We start from the raw sequence: 23,580 nt of genomic DNA on the forward strand, positions 1-23,580 counted from the left end.
AGCGGCCCCCGCGCGCTCAGCATTTTCAGATGTCCCCGGCCTGCTAGGCCGCAATTTCAATAGCGCCGCCCCACCCCAGCGCCTACCGCGGGTAGGCCAATAATTGAGCCCCCTGCTTCTCCGGCCTACTCTCTGACCCAGGCTGTTCTCCCTCCGGGAGGACTATTTAAGTCAGGAGCCATACTCGTCCAAGGGATGGTCAGTTCTCTGAAAAAGCGCGGACACATTGCGCGTTCCCTAGTCACGTTCGCGCTTCAGCGACTCCTGTCTTTCGCTCGCCTCTCCTGAGGTTCACAGCGAGCATGCCTCTGAATTCGTATCTGACGCGTCAGCCCCTCAGAATCCCCCAACTGATCAAGAGTCGCTTGATTCTCTTATAAAATCAGTCAACAGGATTCTGTAGTTGGACGAGGAAATTATTCCCGCTCCAACACTCCCTGTCTCATTTATGGAACACGCGTGTGCGCTGTTATTTACCAGCCGTCCAATAACATAGGGATTGGCCACATAAGTGGCTCACTGGGCAAAAGTACACTCTGGCTAAATACTCCAGACCTATTGAAGGTTTGGTTACAGTTCCCTCCGGTGAACCTTCCTGTACCGCGTCTTGCTTCTACAACGCTCCTATCTGTTTTCTGAGGGTGCCTCAGTCAGAAACCCCTCCGATCGTCAAAATTGACTACCTGCCGTTCAATATTTGGAAGCTTCAGGAGCGTTTTTGGTTTTTTTTTTTCTCCATCCTTCGTGGCAGTTTAGGTCACCAAGGCAATGGCCTCTTGGGCAGAAGTCCTGATTATTTCATTCCAGGGCTCCAATCTTCTCTGCAGGCAACCACTGTCGCCAGCCAGATGATTCACGCAGCGGTCTTTGTAGTAGACGCTTCTCTTGATACAGACAATTGCGCGGCTTAATCTGCCGCTAATGCGATCTCCATTAGAAGAGCCCCAGGGCTCCGCAGCAGGTGGGCGCATGCCACATCGAAAAGATCGTTGACTTCTCCCCCCCCCGCTTTCAAAATAGTCGTCCTTTGAAGAGAGACTAGACCAGCTCATTTCTGATTTTACCAGGGGGGGGAGAAAGTAAATTCCTTCCTCAGTAAAAGGGCTGTTCGGCTGTTTCGCAACCAACAGCCGACACGTTTTCGATCTTCTCGCATCATACGGACCTACCCGTTCTTGGAAACCCAGGCCTAGGGATTCTGGACCTGGGTGAGTCAGATCTCATAGATCTACCCAATGACGGCAATTGGGTCAGGAGGCTGGTGTTCTTCGGATACAATATAGAATTTCTTCTCGCCCTTCAACCCGTGGGTTTCACTTTCCTTTTCCCCCAAGAGAAAGACAAGTTTTCCTTCGGGCTGTTCAGGCTCTGCTAAAGGACGGAGTCATCATTCCGGTCCCCCTTCACGAAAGGTTTAGGATTTTTTATTCAGACCTTTTTTGTGGTTCCAAAAGAGGATGGGACGATGCGACCCATTCTGGATCTCAAATTGTTAGATCAGTTTCTCAAAGTACGGTGATTCCGAATGGAAGCTCTCCCATTAGTTGTCGCTTCTATGGGAACGGGGAGAGGTCCTAGCATCCACCGACATCAAGGACGCTTACCTTCACGTTCCGATCTTCCAGTCTCATCAGGAGTTCCTGCGTTTTGCAACTCACGAGAAACACTTCCAATTCTTGGCTTATCCTTCGGACTCGCCACCGCTCCCAGGGTTTTTACCAAGGTCATGGCGGCTGTCATGGCCATTCTTCACTCTCCAAGAGTGGTAGTGTTACCATATCTGGACGACCTGCTCATCAAGGGTCCGTCCCTTCCAGCCCGTGAGGAATCTGTGGATAATAGTAGATACACTTTCTCACCTAAGGTGACTGTGAAAGGTCTTTCCCAGGACCGGCTCGTACTTCCCGCGAGTTCACCACCCTCCCTCAGGAGAGACCCCAGCCTTACAACAAGCAGCGTGGTCTCTTTTTCGACCAGTTTCTTACTCCATCCGTTTCACCATGGGAGTTCTCGGAAGGATGGTGACAGATGGAAGCAGTTCCGTTTTCCACCGTTCCACCTCCGTCTTTTACAACATACACTGCTGTTAGCTTGGAACGAGAACCCGTTCTCCCCGGATCGTCGGATTCCTCTGTCCCTGCGGGACAGGCAAGCCCTCAGGTGGTGGACACTGAGGTCCTCCCTGAATCAAGGGAGGTCTTTACCCCCACTAAGATGGTTGGTAGTAACCACCGACGCAAGTCTCCTCAGCTGGGGTGCGGTCTCTCGTCACCACACTGCACAGGGTCATTGGTCAACCCGAGAGTCACGTCTCCCCATTAACATTTGGTGACACGAAATTTGGTGAGTCCTGTCCTGCCGTTCTCCTTTTCTGCATTTTCATCAGGAAAAGGTAGTTCTCAGTATGTCCCCATCCTTTCTGCCCAAGGTCCTCTCCTCTTTTCATCTCAGCGAGGAATCTGTTTTGCCTTCCTTTTGTTCCGGCGCTAGTCCATCGCATCGAGAAGGCACTCCACACCCTGGATGTGGTTAGGGCGCCGAGACGGTACACCTCGCGGATGGTTCCCTTCCACAGGTCAGATGCCCTGTTCATGCTCCCAGAGGGGCATAGGAAAGGTCTAGTCGCGTCAGAAACAACGCTAATAAGGTAGATTCGCTTGGCAATTCAGGAATCCTACAGTGTCAGGAACGCGCCTGTCCCAGCTGGGGTTAAGGCGCACTCTACCCGGTCAGTGGGTGCCTCTTCGCCCATTTGGCACCAGGCCTCGGCAGACCAGGTCTGCAAGGCTGCGACTTTGTCCAGTCTGCATACTTTTTACAAGAAATTACGAAATTTATTCTCAGGCCTCTCCGCGAGGCTGCAACTTGGTCCAGTTTGCCTACCTTTACAAACATTGCATAATTCATTCTCAGGCTTCTGCGGATGCAGCTCTCGGCAGACGCAGCCTGCAATTGGCAGTACCACGGTGTTAACTCAGTGGTACATGGTGCATTAGCAGAAGTATGCTCCCCACCCAGGGACTGCTTTAGGACGTCCCACGGTTTCTGTGTCCACCAATGAGGCGTAGGAGAAATAGGGAATTTTGTGTACTCACCGTAAAATCCTTTTCTCCGAGCCAATCATTGGGGGACACAGCACCCACCCTGTTTGGCCTATTGGCTCAATGTAGCATTTTTATGTTTTGACAGTTATGATTGTCATTCGTTTAATACTCCTACTGCTTTTTTTACCGAACTGGGGAATTCCCAGCCAGCGAGAGGGTGTATACTGCAGGGGAGGAGTTAACTTTTTTTCTGTGTTTACTTAGTGTCCTCCTAGTGGTAAGCAGCATAACACCCACGGTCTCTGTGTCCCCCAATGATTGGCTGATGGGTATACTCATTTTTAAATAGCACTCCTCCCATCAAAGTTTTTATCCTCTTAATATATTTCTGTCATCATATTATATGGCACTGTGTACTTACAATTGCTTATTTTGCCTTTCTACCCAGAAAGTTCTTTTCTTTTCTCTGCTCTATGTAGTAACAAAGTCTTTTGGCCCTGCATTTATCATTTTCCTCTTCAACGCCTTAACCAGCTGCACCGTTCCTCCCCCTTGTCAGGGACTTTTGCAGTGACTGATGAGTCATACAGAGAAAATTGACCTCCTATTTCTACCTAGAGGTTAGGAGGATTCAGCTAGTCAGTTTTTAATCATGTGATGTCATAGACCAAAGGAAAGTGAGGAATTAGTGGGGTAGAAAAAATGAGCAATTGTAAGTACACAGTGCCATATAATATGAATGCAATATATTAACAGGATAAAAATGTTGATGGGAGGAGGAGTGGTCTTTAAAACATCTGATGCATACTTTTACCTAGATTTGTCCTTTCACTCCAATCTTGTCTGTAATTCCTTCAGATTCTGGCTGCTGCACTTATTGATTGCCACAAAAAATCTAGTTCTCTGGGAAAACCTCTGGCTCTCAAAATATTTGTCGCTGGAAGGAATCGCTTGGAAAATGATGGTGCCACAGCTTTGGCCGAGGCATTTCGGGTTTGTGGTATTTTCAGCATTGATAATAATGTATTAAGAAATTAGTTACCGCTCCATTAAATGCACTATTTTGTCCCTAGTTAATCGGCACCTTGGAGGAAGTTCACATGCCCCAGAATGGAATAAACCACGCTGGAATCACTGCATTGGCTGATGCCTTCAAAGGGAATCCACTATTGAGAATAATTAATCTGAATGACAATACATTTACAGATAAAGGAGGCATTGCCATGGCAGAGGTAATATCTTCATCTACTCATCACCTTTTTATAAATTTAATCTATATATCCGCTGCACGACCAGCTCTACCCTCGCCTACTGTATTATCACCCATCCCTTGAAGATTGTGAGCCCTCGCGGGCAGGGTCCTCTCTCCTCCTGTACCAGTTATGACTTGTATTGTTTAAGATTATTGTACTTGTTTTTATGTATACCCCCCTCACATGTAAAGCGCCATGGAATAAATGGCGCTATAACAATAAATAATATATACGTAATTTTGGTGACTTTCCATTAAATCGTATTTGCAATGTAATTTTGTTTTTTGTTTTTCCTTTAGTCACTAAAGACTTTAAGACAAGTGGAGCATATCAATTTTGGAGATTGTCTGGTGCGTTCCAAAGGAGCCATGGCCATGGCTGATGCCCTGAAAGAGGGCTTACATAAAATAAAGGTATGACTTGTGTTTGTTGTGTTATAGTCAATGTTGCTTGACTTCAGACTGCTGTTGCAGCTTAGAGAACTTATATGGTGTAACTGATCTACACACATCTTTTTACAGGCACTTTGATTTGTCACTGAACTTTTTCCTTTTTTTTTTTTTTTTATTTTTTTTTTTTTTTTTTATATATAGTTTTATATTTTCATTTAGTAATGGAGATGTGTGAGAACTTGTTTTTGTGGAGCAGGTGGTAGTTTTTCTTGGTATCGTTTTTAGTATAAAAAAATATTTTTAAGGTTGTAATTTTTTTTTCAGTCTCCTCAGGGAACATGACCTGGCACAATACAGTATAATTCTGCTGAAATCTAGTGATCACTTATGAAGGCACGCATGTGGCAGGTGCTTTTTAATTGTGCATCTTAAATTACTTTTGTATTTGACCTTCATGCTAGGAGCTGAACCTTTCCTTCTGTGAAATAAAACGTGATGCAGCGGTTAGTTTGGCTGAATCTATAGAAGATAAGTCTGAGCTTGAAAAGTTTGACATAAATGGTAAGCTTAGTCATTTAGAAAATTCTGTTTTGTGAATACTTGCCTCGGCTTCTCTTCAGTTACTTGATTTTTTTCTCCATAACTATCTGTTGCAGAATGTTCTCCCCTTTTTTTTTTTTTTCTATATGTAGAAACCATCCAAAAACCCTGTCACAGAATTAAAGTTCTTTCCCCTACCATCCCACCCTACTGATCCTCTTACCCCTCTATGCCTGGGTTTCCTCCTTACAATGTACATAGACAGTGCGCTCTCTTGCCTGCTGTGCACTCACGGTGCATTGAAAAGAATATTGCACAGTGACAAGGGAACTTGTACATTAGTATGCATTAGTAATGAGCGAATGTGCTCTGATAAGGTGTTATCCGAGCACACTCTGTTGCTAACAGATGTCGTCGGCGTGCTCGAATAATATGTTCCATTCCATCGTGGCTGCATGTCTCGCATCTGTATGACAGCTGCAACATATGCAGGGACTGTGTGCTTGTGTTGTGGCTGTCGAACAGGCGTAAGACATGCAGCCGCAGGGTCTCAAACATATTATTCGAGCACACAGTCACTCGATTAGCATGCTGAGATAACACCTTATTGGAGCACGTTCGCTCATTACTACTAAGCATATGTCGGAATTGATAAACGTATGCTCAGTAGAGCAGGGACTAGCCCAGCCCATGAAACTGACGTCAATTGGTTTCAGGGTGGGGACAGAGGCAGTGGCCATGACTTGTCAACTGGTTGCACCCCTTTTGAGTATCCCAGCATGCACTGGGGATTCTCAAACAAAATGTCATCAAACTGGAAGTAAAAAAAAAAAAAAAAGTGGAACGGTAGGAGAAAAGCAATTAGACTATTACATAAAAAGCTAGACATTTAGGATTATACTAGATTATGGCCCGATGCTATCGCATCGGGAGGATGCGATAGCATCACACCTCTTGCCATGTTAACCCTCAACACACACACTCCTCAACACACACTCCTCTCACCTTTCACCATCTCCACTCACTCTTTCACTCCACATACGACCCCTTCTCTCACTCCGTCTCTCATACTCACGCCGTCATCGCTGCTGCTCCACGATCCCCGACATCTTCTTCCGCCGGCGCCATCCTGGATCCAGACGTCGTCCACGCCGGCGACATGTTCTTGCGGCGACGCCATCTTGAGTATCGTGAAATCCCGCGATAGTCAAGATGGCGTCGCCGAAAGAACATGTCGCCGGCGTGGACGACGTCGGGATCCAAAATGGCGTCGACGAAATCTCGCGAGTTTTCGCCGACGCCATTTTGGATCCCGACGTCGTCCTCGCCGGCGACATGTTCTTGCGGCGACGCCATCTTGACTATCGCGGGATTTTGCCGATCCAAAATAGCGTCGCCGCAAGAACATGTCGCCGGCGTGGAGGACGTCTGGATCCAGGATGGCGCCGGCGGAAGATGATGTCGGGGATCGTGGATCAGCGGCGATGACGGCGTGAGTATGAGAGACGGAGTGAGAGAAAGGGTCGTATGTGGAGTGAAAGAGTGAGTGGACGTGAGTGGAGATGGTGAAAGGTGAGTGGAGTGTGTGTGTTGAGGGTTAACATGGAAAGAGGTGTGCGGTGACGTCACCGGTTACAACTGGACGGAAGTTGTTACAACCGGAAGTTGCTTAGGGCATTTATTATTATAGATAAATATTCGTTTCAGACCACCCCTTTAATATGTGTATTAGAAGCAGACCTGCACATTAATTTTGAGTTGTTTCACCATAGAGATAATCTTGTTTTGCAGGGAATATCCTGGGTGAAGAAGGTTGTGACCATGTTCAGGAAATTTTAGAAGGCTATAACATGAGTTCAGTGTTGGCATCTCTGAGGTATAGAATATTGTCCTGAAGTGGCATCACTGTAGTGGTCTTAATGGGTTGTCCTGTCTAAGAAGTTAAGTAATGCTTTGTGATTGCACACAATTTTATGTGTTGGCAACCTGCAGTTACAAATAACTGTGCCAAGTGTCCTCTTCACTCCCCAGTCATTGGTCAAGTCTTAGACTGGGTCCATGCATGTCAGATTTGCAGCAAATCTGTCCAGAAATCTCCACCCTATTTTGCAGATTTTTTTTTTGTGAGTTTCTTTCCCAATACAAAGTGCAGATCATGTTAAATTGAAGTACAGTGCATAAGTACAAAATGCAAAAGATTATCGACACTAGCCAAAATGACTTTTAATCATTTCCATTAGTCTTGCAGTGTTTTTGGTTTTTTTTGTTTGTTTTTTTTATAAGATTAAGGAGCGACATTAAAACTACAGCTTTTTGGCTATTTGTTGGCTACCATTCAACTTTCACTGTTTTGACTTGTGTGTAATTTTTTGCTTAATTTCAACAACTTTTCAGCGATGATGAAGGGAATGATGATGAGGATGACGACGAGGAGGAGGATGATGATGAAGAGGAGGATGATGATCAGGAGGATGAGGATGATGAGGGGGAGGAAGAAGATGGAGATGAAGAAGAGGAAAATGAACAAAAAAAGCCCCAGAAAATTCATCCTCAAGTAAGAAGTTATCTAGTATTAAAAATGGTCCAGTTAACAACTTCAGGCTAACAAGCAAAGTGCCAAAACTAAATGCATGACGGTATGCCATTTTAGTAGAATAGGAGTTGTATGAATTATTAGCAGCAGACAGCTATAAAACACCAATTACTTGGTGAAGGGAGCTCAGCCCAACTAAGGGGTAATTGACAATCCAGTGGAGTCGCTGTGAGTTTTTAGATTTTCATTGCTAACATCAGTTCTGTTGACTACTTTATTGGGTCATTGCTGTATTGGGAGCTTCTAATTTATCTGGTGGAATGTGAAAGGCCACGGTGGTCACCCCACTATGTTATGGGTGCTTCATGTCCACACATTTACTGTTGGGCCCAATCTCTATTATAGTCTAAGTCTAAGGTAGATACCGTAGGGAAAGCACATTCAGATGTTTCTTCTAACTAATGGATGCTATAAGAAAAAGGCATTGGAGGAGAATTAATTAGACTGGCTTTTATACTATAGATTTCATGATGCATGCACCAGATTTATAACAAGTCAAAACAGCAGTGTATGCAATATAAGGGGCATGCGTAATGCTTTTTGTGTTTTGGTGTTCTGGCATAAAAAAAAATCGGAAATTGTAATGTTCATGGTTTGCACAAAAGGTGGGACTTTTGGCCTTTTCCCACCACTTTCCAAAACTGGGCGTAGTTATTTATGCAAGCTAGGTATTGGCCAGATTTATGAATTTGTTTAACAATGTAGACTCAGTTCGATAAGGCAGTGGAGAAATATTTTGATGCGGAAGAACTCTATTTTAGAGGTATTCTCAGGCAGAGCAATGCAATCTCCTTACCTCTTACTCTCTGGCATGCTGGGCTCTCCTTTCCTTGAATGACCGCTCTGGTGAATAGAATTGTAGTACTAGTAGAGCTATAGAGCTCAGCACACAGTCAGCTATCAGAGGTTTTAGTCCAAATTGTTATCCCTGTATTTACACAGAGATAACAGGACATATGAACAAGCACATAGGTCAGGAAAATATTGCCAAAATCTGATTTTCATGTCCTTTGTGAAGCATCACCCACTTGTTAGTGCTGCCTTCCTCACTATGCACTGCTATTCTCAAGCTGACTCAGACTTGTCTGTCTTCCCCATTTGAAAAAGTTACACATTCTCTGTTGCAGGCGTCTATGGGCAGGGCTCACACCCTTCTGTCAGATGTCATATTGAGAACAGGTCAGGTGTGCCACCTGTGAGGAATGCTGTACTAAAAAGTGGAGGAGAACCTGTAATACGTATATATTAGTGCCACAAAGTCACTTACCCAACATTTTTGTTAAAATGATGTAGTGCACAACCCCATAACCACAGTGCATTGTAGCCTTTTGGTACGGTCAATAGTAATTTTGTACTTGCCTTGATTTTTTTGGGGGGGTGAAATACTACTAAAACAATTTTTGAAATTTATAATATTTGGCAGCATAAAATGTTGCCAAATTTTGAGCTTCAGTATTTGAAATCTTGACTTGCTCTTTATTTTGCGCCAGAATGTGGCATAAATTACTATAAATCTGCCATATTGCAGTTGGCCACACCACTTCCTTTCATTGACATTTTTAACAAAAGTATCGAGAGAGGTAAAAAGCCATAAAAATGGCATGTGCCCAAATTTGTGAATTTAATAATCTAAACTTGGATTAAATCTGTAGTTTAGGTATCACGAACAAATCTGCACAATTGGAACAGTCACAAAACAATATTGTGAGTGTAGGCAGAGTTTTATCTTCCTGTGCTAAGCAAGAAAAACCGAGAAGAGACCTACCCACAGGCCACCCCGAAGCACAAACATGTTCCTCATCATAGAGAGAGACAAACTGTTTGTGCTTCGGAGCGGCCTGTAGGTAGGTCATTTCTTGGTTTCTCTGGCTTAGAGCAGGAAGATAACTCTGCTTACTGTCCGGCCCCAGAACAGGGGCATATCATTAACTGCACACTTCTAACACTGATTACACAAGAATCACAATGCGAATTTCTTCACCCCAGGTATCCTTCTAATCAGTCTTGGGGTCCCGTTACACATAGCGACGCACCAACGATACAACCTGGTTAGGATCGCTGGTGTGTCGCTACATGATCGCTGGTGAGCTGTCAAACAGGCAGACTCACCAGAGATCAGGACCAGCGAGGACGCGGGTAACTAAGCGACGCGCGTGCTTAGTTACCCGCTGTTTACCTTGGATACCAGCTCCCAGCGTCTGCTTACAGCACTGGGAGCTCGCTGATCGATGGTCTCCCGCTGCCACACGCAGCGATGCGTGCTGGCCAGAGGGAGACCAACGATCAAAAAATGGCCCAGGACATCCCTGCACGATCAGCGATACCCGGCGGTGGGGGGGCTGGTCGCTTATGGGTGTCACACAAAGCGAGATCGCTGCTGAGGTCGCTGTTGAGTCACAAAACTTGTGACTCAGCAGCGATCTCGCTTAATATGGCGTGGGCTGTCTGTAGTTTACTTAACAAAACCCTGCTGACATGTTTGCTTTAAGGCCCCCCCCCCCCCCCCCATTCATACTAGACAAACATTGGCCGAACCCGCTGATAACGACTATTTTGGTCAACAGTCTAGTATGTATGGGGCCCCTGACAGGTGATTATTGGGAGAAATGAGAATCCAGCATGCCCGAATTCACACTACTAATCTTTTCATTCTCCGTAGAAGTTTTACAGCAGCTCTTTCATAGAAGACACAGGAGTGTTTGGCCGAGCAAAGCCTCCTGTATATGGACAATCGGGCAAGATAGCTGATGCAAATATAAAGTGTACAGGGGCTCTAGATTTTAACTTGAGTGTAAAATTCTAATCTGCGGACTGCTTACAAAAGTAACCAAAATAAACAATGCACACTGAGCGATCTATACTAGAGCACTCAGTGCACATAAGCTGCTATAGTATTCGGCAGGAAGATGCTCTGCCGAGAGCCATGATATTTTGCGTTGCACAAAAGATCATTTCACCTGATGAACTAGCAGCAAGATAATTGTGAATGCAAGTTTCTTTTAGAATGCTCGTTCACAATTATCATATGGTATAAAGGCCCCTTTAGGCTCTATATAGGTGAAAAGTTTTACTTTTTTCTTTGATGTAAAATAAATGTATTGGTTTTGTTTTCGTAAAGGAACCCACGCCTGCTGCGTCACCTCCTCGTCCTCCTGTTGATGCATCCGCTTTCCTCAGCTTTCCCTCTCCTGAAAAACTCTTGAGGATGGGTCCCAAGCGTTCAGCAATTATAGCTCAGGTATTGTGTGCCCAAATCCACTAAAAAATGGGGAATTCATGAGCAACTTGATTTACTTATGGTTTGCTAATTGACCAGATACTGCATATTTCAAAGATTGCTTGTAATATTAATTTTTCTCGATTTATTTATAGACTGATGTTACAGACACTGATAAGGTAGTGCAGGCCTTTGTACAACTATCCTCTGTGTATAGAGATGATCAAGAGGTGAAGACGGCTGTAGAAGAAACGATTGGTAAGAAACAATTTGCATAAGACTTTACACCTAACTTACTCTGGTCTGTTCAATTCTTTAAAACTTTTTTTTTCTCCTACGCCTCATTGGGGGACACAGACAGTGGGTGTTATACTGCTGCCACTGTCAATTCTTGTGGAACTAATTTATGGACTCCCATGCGCTGCTTGACAAAATGCAGGATTCCAATTATGGTGAAAGATTAATCATTTATTCCCAACGCGTTTCGAAGTAAGAACTACTTCCTCATGGAAGAAGTAGTTCTTACTTCGAAACGCGTTGGGAATAAATGATATTTCACCATAATTGGAATCCTGTATTTTGTCAAGCAGCGCATGGAAGTCCATAAATTAGTTCCACAAGAATTGATATATTAGCGGTCACTTGGTTGACCTTTGGACATGCAGCAGCTGACTTCTAACCTTACATGCCTGATCTCTCCTGCAACAGGTGAGTGGATTTCTTATATATCTTTTACATTAACCCGGATAAGACCCTATTTGCGCTTTTTTCTGTTCCTATAGTGTATTATACTGCTGCCACTAGGAGGACACTAAGTAAACCAGAAAAAAAGTTAACTCCTCCCCTGCAGTATACACCCTCTCGCTGGATGAGATCTCCAGTTCATGCTTAGTGTCTGTAGGAGGCACTTGGGTCTGGTTTCAGACCCCACCGGTTTTATTTTATTTTTGAATTTTTCTGTAAATTTTTCTTAACAGAGTGAAGGGGGCGACTGTTCCTTTCTATGGCCTGCTCTCCCCTGAACCAACAACAGGCAAGCACGTGAAGTAACCCTTCACATATACTTTCCTGCGACGTTTGGAGCTGATTCCTCTAGCAATTGGCGATGATCCTTACGACCGGAGTCTGGTAATCCACGGATATGAGGGCAGGTGCACGGAATGGAGAAGACTGGACAGCGCTTACGTAGGCCCTGAATCAGCCCCATAGCTCTCCATCCCCCTATCATAGGGAGGATTGATTGAGCATGGCCCCTTTAAGAACTCCTCCAGCTCTGCTACATCAGCCCAGGAGGATGAGAGCCTGCATTGATGGCCAGACAGCGCTGAGCACTGGAGTGGAGGTATGGGGTCGGGTCCTGCCCCCGGGAGAAGCCCTGATGCAGCGTCAGCGGCGGTGCACCAATCCCCCCTCCCCCCATCGCGCCCCCCCTGCTAGACCACAATTTCAATAGCGCCGCCCTGCCTACCAAGGGTAGGCTCAAAAATCTAGCCCCCGGCTTTTCCGGATAATACTAGGCCACAATTTGAATAGCGCCGCCCGCGCTATTATCGCCACCCCCTCGCCTTGGCACCTCTCATCCCTTCATCCCTGACGAAACGCGCCATCCTAGTCTCGGGGGCCATATCCTTTTACCTCAGCCTGCTCTGGACACGAGCTGTGAGGCGAGCATTCTCCCTCACCCATGACAGCACCACGGAGAGAGGGGATCCGCCCTTCAGGGACAGGAACCTACAGATAAAAAGGGCGGTACCTCTCCTCCGCCTTCAGTTGGGTTCCTGTCCCTGACGGAGGGACCCACAGGACGGTACCTTTCGTGTGTCCAGGATCCGGGGCCGGCCTGACCGGTGGTGGCAGCGGGAAGGCCCCTGCCTCGGGAAGGTGCGGTGCCCGAAGCCGCCACTGCTGGGGCCCATGCGGGCTGCCGGTTGAGCGGGCGGGAGTGACGCCGGAGCCGCCGCTCCGGAGAGGAAGTCGGGGCTCGTGGGGACCCGGTAAACATGCGGGCGGCGCCGGGTTACAGAGGTGTACCAAGATGGCGGCCGCCCCGGAAGTAGAAGCCGGCTTCCGGGTCCCTAGAACCGGCGCATGCGCAGGAGCGCTCTCCCGGGGACCGCGGTGCAGGATGGGAGCGGTGACGCCAGCCGGGAAATTTTAAAATGGTGGCTGCACAAGCGCTCCAGGCTGGAGGCGATCCTGAAGGGGATAGTGACCAGCAACAGGAGCAGCAAGCCAGGCAGCAGCTTTAGCAGCAGCACCACCACCACAATCATCGTCAAAAGAACGCAGTACAGATGGTCGTTCCAGTAGTCACTCCACGCAGCATAGCACGTCAGCTGCAAGGAGCAAATCGCCACCAGGAGTGCAGCCTATTCAGGACCTGACTCCATCTCCCGAATCGATACCTGCAGCCGCATACCTTTGGGTGAGTGATCTTCGTGAATGTTCACCATTGTATTAAAAGTTCCATTTCCCTTACTAGGGAAAGAAGGGGAAAAGAAAAGGGGTGCCCCACTTGTGCTAGTCCCCTACCTATTTCTTGAGAGAGTGGTTCTACACCTCAGAGCCAGCTGCCACCTTCACCATCTCACTCTGCTGCGGACACCAGGCAGCCAGAGTTCAACACCAGTTTCAGCAGTGGCTTCAAGCCAGCTGGTAACTCCACCAGGTTTCTGCAGTGGCTTCACAAGACGCTATCACCAACACCTGCCTAGACCATGTGACCCCATGGGAAAAGGGAATGGTCAAATGATCAGGGGCCAAAAACTGCTATAACCCCAGTGACCACCGGGGGCAAAAGCCAAAGCAAAGAAAACATCGAGTGCGAAAAAAAAAAAAAAACGGAACCATGTACAAAAGAAATCCTCTGTTAGGAAACTCCGGATTTGGCCTCTGACCTAAAAGCTGCGATTAAATTGGAGGTCAGAGTGCCCTTATATCCCTTAAGCATAGGGACAAATCAAAAAAAAAAAAGAAAGACACAATAGTGATTTCCCAGTCAGATTCCTCGACATCGGGAGAAATCACGTCAAAACCCTCAGATTCCAGTTCCTCATCCTCAGACGAGGAAACAGAGGGGCGTCACTGCTTCCCCCTAGACGAGGTGGACAAACTAGTGAAAGCGGTAACGTCTACCATGGGGGTGCTGGACCCTAGGCCGGATAAAACAGTCCAGGACATAATGTTCGGGGGACTGGGCCAGAAAAGGCGAGGAGAGTGTTCCCGCTAAATGAAAATGTGCGGGGTCTAATCAAAAAGAATGGGATAAACCGGACAGGAAAAACACCACGGTCCCTTCCCTTAAAAGGAAATATCCCTGTGAGGAAAGGGGCCCGAAGCTCGATGTAGCTGTCGCAAAGGCCTCAAAAAAAAAAAAAAAAAAAAATTTTGCCCTCCCCTTTGAGGACATGGGCACCCTCAGGGGTCCCCTAGATAAAAAGGCAGATACCTTTCTTAAAGGTGCATGGCAGTTAGCTGGAGGTAACCTCAGGCCAGCCATAGCGGGACGCCAAGCGATAAAATCCTAGACTCTATCCCAGTAATAAGGGGAGCCGCTGCCTTCCTAGCGGACTCATCCGCAGACTCAGTCTGGTTATCGTCCAAAGCAGCAGCACTCTCAAATGCAGCTAAGAGGCCCTTTCGGAATAGAAAGTTTCTTTTGCGGAGACCACCGAGAGAGCAAAGTGGGCTGACAAGAGAAGAGATAGAGGGTTCCTCCTCGGCAACTTGTCCTGAGACAAAAAGCCCTCTAGGTGACAGTTTGCTCAGGGTGGGGGGAAGGTTAACCCTTTTTTCTCCCAGCCTGGAAAAGAATATCAAACAACCCATGGACAGTAAACCCCTAATCCAGGAGGGCCTAAGGATAAACTTCTCTCCCTCCCGCCTCAAAAGTATGTAATGACTCCGCTAAGATCCAGTATGCAAGAGCAGAAAGCCCTAGGAAACGAAGTCCTAAGCCTGGTAGAAAAAGGAGCCCTCCAGGAGGTTCCCCTGCAGGGAAGGGGCAAGGGGTTTTACTCCCCTCTTTTTCCTGGTGACCAAGCCAGGCGGCAGGTTTCAGACAATTTATAAATTTAAAAAAAAAAAAAAAATTTTTTTGGAGTCAATCAGGTCCACCACCAATCTCGGTGTTGGATCTCAGCGACGCCTATTATCACATCCCCATTCACAAAAACTCCAGGAAATATCTCAGGTTAGCTGTCTCGATAAAGGGCGAGATAAGAGAACTCCAGTATAGAGCCTTGCCATTCGGAATATCTGTAGCTCCACGGGCAGAGATGATGGCCCATATAAGGGAGCAAGACATAATATTAATCCCGTATCTGGACTATTTTTTAATAGCAACCAGCTTGGTTCAAAAACGCTGGGAACAGGGGGACAGAGTGATGGGCACTCTGCAAGGCCTGGGCTGGCTCCTGAATCTAAAAAATCAAGATCAGAGCCCAGCAGAGTACAGGAATTCTTGGGTCTAATATTGGACTCAAACATTCAAGAGTGCCGCCTCCCAGACCGCAAGAAGGAGAAAATCGCTCAAATTGTAACAAGAGCCATCCAAAATCCCTCCATGACATTAAGAAAAGCGATGTCACGACTAGGTTCTCGCTCCGCCTGCCTGCCAGCAGTCCAATGGGCTCAGTTACACACGAGAGTTCTACAGTGGGATGTACTAGCCAACTAGTCTGCAGTAGGGGGACACCTAGAGGGTCGTATTACCCTAAATTCAAAAACTACTCATTCCCTAACCTGGTGGAAAAGCCAAGACAACCCTTCCAAAGGGATCCCCTGGGTAACAAAAAAATAACACACATAGCTACCACATATGCCAGTCCCACAGGGTGGGGAGCACACATGAACAACGAAGTGGCCCAGGGTACGTGGGGAGTTCAAGAATTAGAAGCCTCCTCGAACCAGTAAGAGCTCTTAGCAGTGGGCTACGCATTAGTACACTTCTTACCCCTGCTCCGGGGTCATCATGTCCGCATATTTCGGACAATCGAGTCACAATAGCATATATAAATCATCAGGGGGGAACCAGGTCCCGAGCCCTAATGGAAACATTCTCCAGAGTCCTCAAATTAGCAGAGGCAAACCTGCTATCTCTGTCACCACTACACATCTGGGGCACGGAGAATCAAAGGGCAGACTTTCTAAGTCGCTCCCAATTATGACAAGGGGAATGGGTCCTAAAGCGGTCCGTTTTTCGGCAGATTGTAAAAATGTGGGGGGACCCGGGCATAGATCTGTTTGCCGACTTCAGAAACAAAAAGTGGAAACTTTCTGCTCCATAGACCCCAGGGGGAATCCTCTAGCTCTGGACGCCTTCATACTCCCATGGACATGGGGCCTAACATATGCCTTTCCCCCGATCATGCTGATCCCTGCAGTGTTAAGAAAAGTCAGGGAGGATGGGGCAGGAATGATTTTAATAGCCCCCTTCTGGCCCAAAAGAACCTGGTTCTCCTGGCTAAGAATATTCTCTCTAACCGACCCATGGATCCTCCCAGATCTCCTGGACCTGCTATCGCAGGGGCCAGTGTTACACCCTCAGGCAGGGAGATTCCATTTAACAGCATGGAATTTGAGAGGGCACTGATGAGAGACAGAGGAATTTCAGAGAACCTGATAACTACACTACAAAAAAAAAAAGAGAAAAAATTCTTATCCACTTCGGAGGTAAAGGTTCAGGATGAGGTTCACATTGACAAAATCCTAGAATTTCTACAAAAGGGCCTAGAACAGGGTCTAGCGGTCAACACATTAAAGGTACAAGTAGAGGCCTTGGGCACCTTTATAACCATAATGTGGTAGGTAATCCCTGGGTGACAGATTACTAAGGCCGTATCCAGATCCGGGCCGATAGCTAATCAAAGATTACAATCATGGGATCTAAATCTTGTACTATCCACGCTAACAGGCCCTCCATTCGAACCTATTCACTCAGCATCCCTAAGAATCCTGTCGTTAAAAACAGTGCTTCTTTTGGCGCTAACATCAGCTCGCAGAGTGAGCGATATGCAAGCTTTAGCAGTAGGGCCACCTTTCACAAAGATTCTAGATGATAGGGTCATTTTAAAGCCTGACCTGGCATATCTACCCAAAGTGTCATCACACTTCTATAAGTCCCAAGAGGTAGTCCTTCCTTCATTCTGCCCAAATCCTAAAAAGAAGGGAGAAGACAAATTCCACACCTTAGACGTGATGAGGTGCCTAGTGCAGTATCTAGAGGCCACCAAGAAATGTAGGAAGGAAGGCTCTCTCCTTGTGTGTTTTCAGGGACCTTGGAAGGGACTCAAAGCATCTAAGAGTACCCTGGAAAGGTGCATAAGGGATGCGATTGCCCTGGCATATTCATCCAGTGAAAATACCATTCCGGAAGGGTTGAGAGCCCATTCCACAGGAGTGATGGTGACCTCATGGGCTGAAAGATCTGAGGTATCAATAGAAAAAATCTGTAAGGCGGCCACCTGGTCATCACCTTCGACCTTTTTTAGGCACTATAGATTAGATCTAGCCTCTACGTCTGACCTGACCTTCGGGAGTAGGGTCCTTCAGGCGGTGGTCCCTCCCTAAGCTACCAATCTCTGTAATTCTCTCCGTGGTGCTGTCATGGGTGAGGGAGAATAGCTTAGTTACTCACCGATAACTGTGTTTCTCAGAACCCATGACAGCACCCGCTTATTCCCCTCCCCTTCACGAGTGTGGTGGGCACGTTTTACTGTTAGTAGAGTGTTTCCGTTTAGACACGGTGCTTCTGATAATAAGCAATATTATAATGTTATGCATATATTTCTGTTGTCTAACTAACCTGGAGACCCTCTGATGCTCTGTAACCAACTGAAGGCGGAGGAGAGGTACCGCCCTTTTTATCTGTAGGTTCCTGTCCCTGAAGGGCGGATCCCCTCTCTCCGTGGTGCTGTCATGGGTTCTGAGAAACACCGTTATCGGTGAGTAACTAAGCTATTCTGCTGGATACCGGGTGAAACCGCAGGGCCACCGCTATTCCTCCCGAGGGACACAGCATAGGATCGGGTAAGCTGCATCTGTCCTCAGATTAAAGCTTAATCCCTTCCCAGCACATTCCCTGCAGCTACAGCAGACTCTGCTGTTAACCCTTTCAGGTGCGCTATGTCCCAATCTAAGGAAGCTTAACGGGATGCTAAAAAGCACACAGTTTTTTACCGTGTGTACCACTTGCAAATCCCAAAAATTGACCGTCACATCCAAGCATAAACATTGTGTGAACAGGTGCTTAACCTAGAGTCACCAACTCATATACATTCAAGCAAAAGGGGAAGCACACTGTAGCGCCATAACATGCAAATCTGAAAAATGAATTGCATTACTGCATTAGAAATATGAAAGTTTAGCGCATAAAATGGCCAAGTTATGTGTACCTGGAAGCCACGTTAAGGCATTTCTCGTTTTCCAGGTCCCTGTCTATGCCAATCCTCACTAAGACAGAAGTCTCCATCTGAATGGGAACCTATGAAAAATCCTCTGTTTAGACTGAAGTCTATATCTCTGTGGAGGGGAAGTGGCCCTGCTTTGATTAAAAACCGCAGGGCTACCGGGCTATTCCTCCCGAGGGACACAGCATAGGACCGGGTACTGCTGCATCTGCCCTCAGATTAAAGCTTAACCCCTTCCCAGCACGTTCCCTGCAGCTGACTCTGCCGTTAACCCTTTCAGGAGCGCTATGTCTCAATCTAAGGAAGCTAAATGGGCTGCTAAAAAGCACACTGTATTTTACCGTGTGTACCACTTGCAAGTCTGCCTTAGGCTAGTTTCACACTAGCGTTTATGAGCGCAGCGACGGCCTGCGCCCGGCCGCCGCTAAGCCCCGCCGGTAGCTCCGCCCACCGGCGCATGACGCTGCATGCGCCCTGCGTCCCCTATCTTTATCACAGGGGGCGCAGTATGCGTTTGGCGGCGCATGCGCCTTTTTGACGGTGCGCCGACGCAACCAAACTGCAGCAGGTTGCGTTTGGCGCAGGTCGGCGCACCGTCAAAAGGACGCATGCGCCGCCAAATGCATACTGCGCACGGCCTGCGCCCCCTGTGATAAAGATAGGGGACACAGGGCGCATGCAGCGTCATGCGCCGGTGGGCGGAGCTACCGGCAGGGGCGGGGCTTAGCGGCGGCCGGGCGCAGGCCGTCGCTGCGCTCATAAACGCTAGTGTGAAACTAGCCTTACCTAGTGCACAGACTAATCCGTTATGCACTGACTGCGACCCGACCTGCGCTCAATCGCCCCTTGCCGCCTCCTGTGTTTAGTACCCCTGAGTGGGCTGCGTCCCTGTCACGGTCAGTGGAGTCTCTGACCCAGGCTATATTCTCCCTCCGGGAGGACTCTTTAAGCCAGAAACTCTGAATTCGAATCTGACACGTCAGCCCCTCAGAATCCCCCAACTGATCAAGAGTCGCTTGATTCTCTTATAGAATCAGTTAACAGGATTCTGAAGTTGGATGAGGATAATGTTCCCGCTCCAGCACATCCTATTTCACTTAAGAAAACCAAGCGTGTGCGCAGGTTATTTACCAGCCATCCGGACTTTAAAGAAGTTGTTTGTCCAGAAACATAGGGATCGTTTCACAGGGCAAAAGTCTACTCAGGCTAAATACCCTTTTGATCCAGACCTAATGAAGGATTGGTTACAGTCCCCTCCGGTGGACCCGCCTGTATCTTGTCTTGCTTCAAAAATGCTTCTATCCGTTTCTGAGGGTTCCTCAATCAGAAACCCCTCCGATCGTCAGATTGATTACCTGGCCCGTTCAGTTTTTGAAGTTTCAGGAGCAGCGCTTTTTCCATCTTTTGTGGCAATTTGGGTCACTAAAGCAATGGCCGCTTGGGCAGAGGTCTTGATCACTTCCTTCCAGGGCATCAGTCTTCCTCCGGAGGCAGCCACGGTCGCCAGGCAGATAATTCATGCAGCAGACTTTGTAGTGGACGCTTCTTTTGATGCCACCAATTGCGGCTGGAGGGCGGATGCCACCTCTGAAAGATCGTTGACTTCTCTCCCCTTTCAATCGGGTCGTCTTTTTGGAGAGAAAGTAGATCAGCTCATTTCTGATGCTACCGGGGATAAAAGTAAATTTCTCACTCAACAAAAAGCTGCTTGGCCGTTTCGCAACCAACAGCCAACAAGCTTTCGTTCCTTTCACAACAAATCCGGTTGGTCATCCTCTACCTTCTCTTCCGGATCAGGTCCATCTCCGTGCGGAGACAGAGGCTCCCAGGTCTGGTACAGACCTAACCGCTCTTGGAAATCCAGACCTAGGACTTCTGGATCCAAGGGAGCCAGATCTCATAGACCTACGCAATGACTTGTTGCGGTATCCTGCGGACGCCGACAAGGTAGGCGGTCGCCTGCTTTCCTTCAGCCACACCTGGCTCACGGTTGTCCACGACAAGTGGGTCAGGGAGCTGGTGTCCTCCGGATACAAGAAAGGGTTTTCCTCTCCCCCCTCCAACTCGCTTTTTCCTTTCCTCTCCGCCCAAGGGAAAGGCAAGAGCCTTCCTTCGGGCTGTTCAGGCTCTCTTAAGAGACGGAGTCATCATTCCGGTCCCTCATCACGAGGGGTTCAGAGGATTTTATTCAAACCTTTTAGTAGTTCCAAAGAAAGACGGCACGATGCGACCCATTCTGGATCTTAAACTGTTAAATAAGTTTGTCACGGTTCGGCGATTCCGAATGGAATCTCTCCGATCAGTTGCTTCCATGGAAAAAGGAGAGTTCCTAGCATCCATCGACATCAGGGACGCTTACCTTCACATTCCGATCTGCCCGTCTCATTAGCAGTTCCTGCGTTTTGCAATTCACGAGGAACACTTCCAGTTCGTTGCCTTGCCCTTCGGACTCGCCACTGCCCCCAAGGTCTTTACCAAGGTCATGGCGGTTGTCATGGCCATTCTCCACTCTCGGGGAGTAGTAGTTTTACCGTATCTGGACGACCTGCTCATCAAGGGTCCGTCCCTTTCAGCCTGCAAAGAATCTGTGGAAATAACAGTAAATACACTTTCACGCCTGGGGTGGAAGATAAATTTTGCAAAGTCGTCCCTAAAACCGACTCAGCAGATTTCCTTTTTAGGAATGATCTTGGACACTTCCCACGGGTTGGTCATTCTCCCTTCGGAAAATCGCAAGCCTTACAACAGGCAGTGCGGACTCTTTCCCGTCTAGCTTCTCACTCAATTCGTTTCAGCATGAGTTCTCGGAAAAATGGTGGCTGCCATGGAAGCAGTGCCATTTGCACAGTTCCATCTCTGTCCCTTACAACACGCGTTGCTGTTAGCTTGGGACAAGAACCCGTTCTCCCTGGACCGTCGGATCCTTCTGTCCCTGCGGGTCAGGCAAGCCCTCAGGTGGTGGACTGAGGTCCTCCCTGAATCAAGGGAGGTCTTTTCTCCCAGTAAGATGGTTGGTAGTAACCACCGATGCAAGTCTTCTCGGCTGGGGTGCGGTCTTTCGCCACCACACGGCACAGGGTCTTTGGGCGACCCGAGAATCACGTCTCCCCATAAACATTTTGGAGATACGGGCGGTCAGATTTGCTCTACGGAGTTTCCTCCATCTCCTCGCAGGTCACCCCATCAGGATCCAATCTGACAACGCTACGGCTGTAGCGTATATCAATCGCCAGGGAGGTACCCGGAGCAGGATGGCCATGCACGAAATGAGTCACATCCTCCATTGGGCCGAGACCAACCATTCACCCATCTCAGCAATCCACATCCCGGGCGTAGAAAATTGGGCGGCAGATTTCCTCAGTCGCCAAGGCATTGCCTCGGGAGAGTGGTCTCTTCATCCGGACGTCTTTTCACCAGATTTGTCTTCGTTGGGGAACTCCGGTTGTGGACCTCATGGCCTCCAGACTAAACAACAAGGTGTCTCAGTTCATTGCCCGATCGCGCGATCCATGCGCCATCGGAGCGGACGCCCTAGTTCTGCCATGGCACAGATTCCGGCTCCCGTACATCTTTCCCCCTCTTCACTTGCTTCCGCAGGACATCAAGAAGATCAGAGCAGAGGGGGTACCGGTGATCCTAGTCGCGCCAGATTGGCCGCGCCGAGCATGGTATGCAGAACTAATACAGCTAGTCGCCGACGTCCCCTGGCGACTTCCAGATCGTACGGATCTGCTTTCTTAGGGCCCGATTTACCACCAGAACTCCGGGGCACTGTCTTTGACGGCATGGCCGTTGAATCCTGGATTTTAGCACAGGCTGGATTCTCTCTCGACGTGATTTCCACCATGATTAGTGCTAGGAAGCCTGTATCCAGGCGTATCTTATCACCTCACCTGGAAAATCTTTTCATGGTGCAAGGATCATGGTCGTTCCCCTCTGGTGTTCTCCATCCCGAGCATATTGGAGTTCCTTCAATCCGGATTAAAATCAGGCCTCGCGCTTAGCTCGCTCAAGGGCCAAATTTCGGCCTTGTCAGTGCTTTTCCAACGAAAAATTGCCACTAAACCTCAGGTCAAGACGTTTATTCAAGGAGGTTCCATGTGACGCCTCCTTATAGAAGGCCATTGGAATCATGGGACCTTAATCTGGTTCTCGGGGCCTTACAGGAGGATCCTTTTGAACCGCTGCAGGACATGTCATTGACCATCCTCTCTTGATAGGTGGTCTTTCTAGTGGCAATTACATCAATCAGACGAGTTTCGGAATTGTCAGCTCTGTCCTGCTGTTCTTCGTTCCTGAATTTTCATCAGGACAAGGTAGTTCTCAGGACGCCCCCGTCCTTCCTGCCCAAGGTCGTTGCCTCTTTCCATCTCAACGAGGAGATTGTTTTGCCTTCCTTTTGTCCGGCGCCAGTCCATCGCATTGAGAAGGCCCTCCACACCCTAGATGTGGTTAGGGCGCTGAGACGGTACATCTCGCGGACGGCTCCCTTCCGCATGTCAGATGCCCTGTTCATACTTCCTGAGGGGCATAGGAAGGGCCTAGCTGCTTCAAAAGCAATGCTAGCCAGGTGGATTCGCTCAGCGATTCAGGAAACCTACCGTGTCAGGAATGCGCCTCTCCCAGCGGGGATTAAGGCGCACTCTAGCCGGTCAGTGGGCGCCTCTTGGGCCATTCGGCACCAGGCCTCGGCAGAACAGGTCTGTAAGGCTGCGACTTGGTCCAGTCTGCATACTTTTACAAAACATTACCAAATTCATTCTCAGGCCTCTGTGGATGCAGCTCTCAGCAGACGCATCTTGCAATCGGCAGTACCTCAGTGTTGACTCAGTGGTACATGGGGTATTAGCAGATGTATGCTCCCCACCCAGGGACTGCTTTAGGACATCCCACTGTCTGTGTCCCCCAATGAGGCGTAGGAGAAATAGGAATTTGTGTACTCACCGTAAAATCCTTTCTCCGAGTCATTCATTGGGGGGACACAGCACCTGCCCCTGTTTAGCCTACTGGCTCATTTGTAGCATTCTTAGGTTTTGACATAGTTATGGTTGTTGTTGACTGTTTAAGCTCCTATTGCTTTTTCACTGACCTGGAGATACCTCATCCAGTGAGAGGGTGTATACTGCAGGGGA

At 47.9% G+C, this 23,580-nt stretch overlaps 1 protein-coding gene and 1 long non-coding RNA gene across 4 annotated transcripts in view; both read left to right on the forward strand.

The window, feature by feature from the left end:
• The window catches only part of RANGAP1 (Ran GTPase activating protein 1), a 42,126-nt gene that overhangs the window by 14,531 nt on the left and 4,015 nt on the right, over positions 1 to 23,580 (forward strand). For all 3 annotated transcript variants that reach the window (XM_073549561.1, XM_073549563.1, XM_073549562.1), the window contains exons 6-13: positions 3,903 to 4,037; positions 4,118 to 4,276; positions 4,597 to 4,710; positions 5,151 to 5,250; positions 7,021 to 7,105; positions 7,624 to 7,783; positions 10,941 to 11,060; positions 11,195 to 11,297. In XM_073549561.1, coding sequence (XP_073405662.1) covers positions 3,903 to 4,037; positions 4,118 to 4,276; positions 4,597 to 4,710; positions 5,151 to 5,250; positions 7,021 to 7,105; positions 7,624 to 7,783; positions 10,941 to 11,060; positions 11,195 to 11,297 — 976 coding nt within the window. The remainder of the gene's footprint in view (positions 1 to 3,902; positions 4,038 to 4,117; positions 4,277 to 4,596; positions 4,711 to 5,150; positions 5,251 to 7,020; positions 7,106 to 7,623; positions 7,784 to 10,940; positions 11,061 to 11,194; positions 11,298 to 23,580) is intronic.
• LOC141052336 (uncharacterized) lies at positions 11,618 to 16,659 on the forward strand. The gene is made up of 2 exons (XR_012220783.1): positions 11,618 to 13,667; positions 13,708 to 16,659. It is a non-coding gene; the product is annotated as an uncharacterized lncRNA (long non-coding RNA).

The sequence above is a fragment of the Dendrobates tinctorius genome, unplaced genomic scaffold (genome assembly GCF_039654945.1).
Source record: "Dendrobates tinctorius isolate UK_male_01 unplaced genomic scaffold, ASM3965494v1 ptg000159l, whole genome shotgun sequence".
Taxonomy (NCBI): domain Eukaryota; kingdom Metazoa; phylum Chordata; class Amphibia; order Anura; family Dendrobatidae; genus Dendrobates; species Dendrobates tinctorius.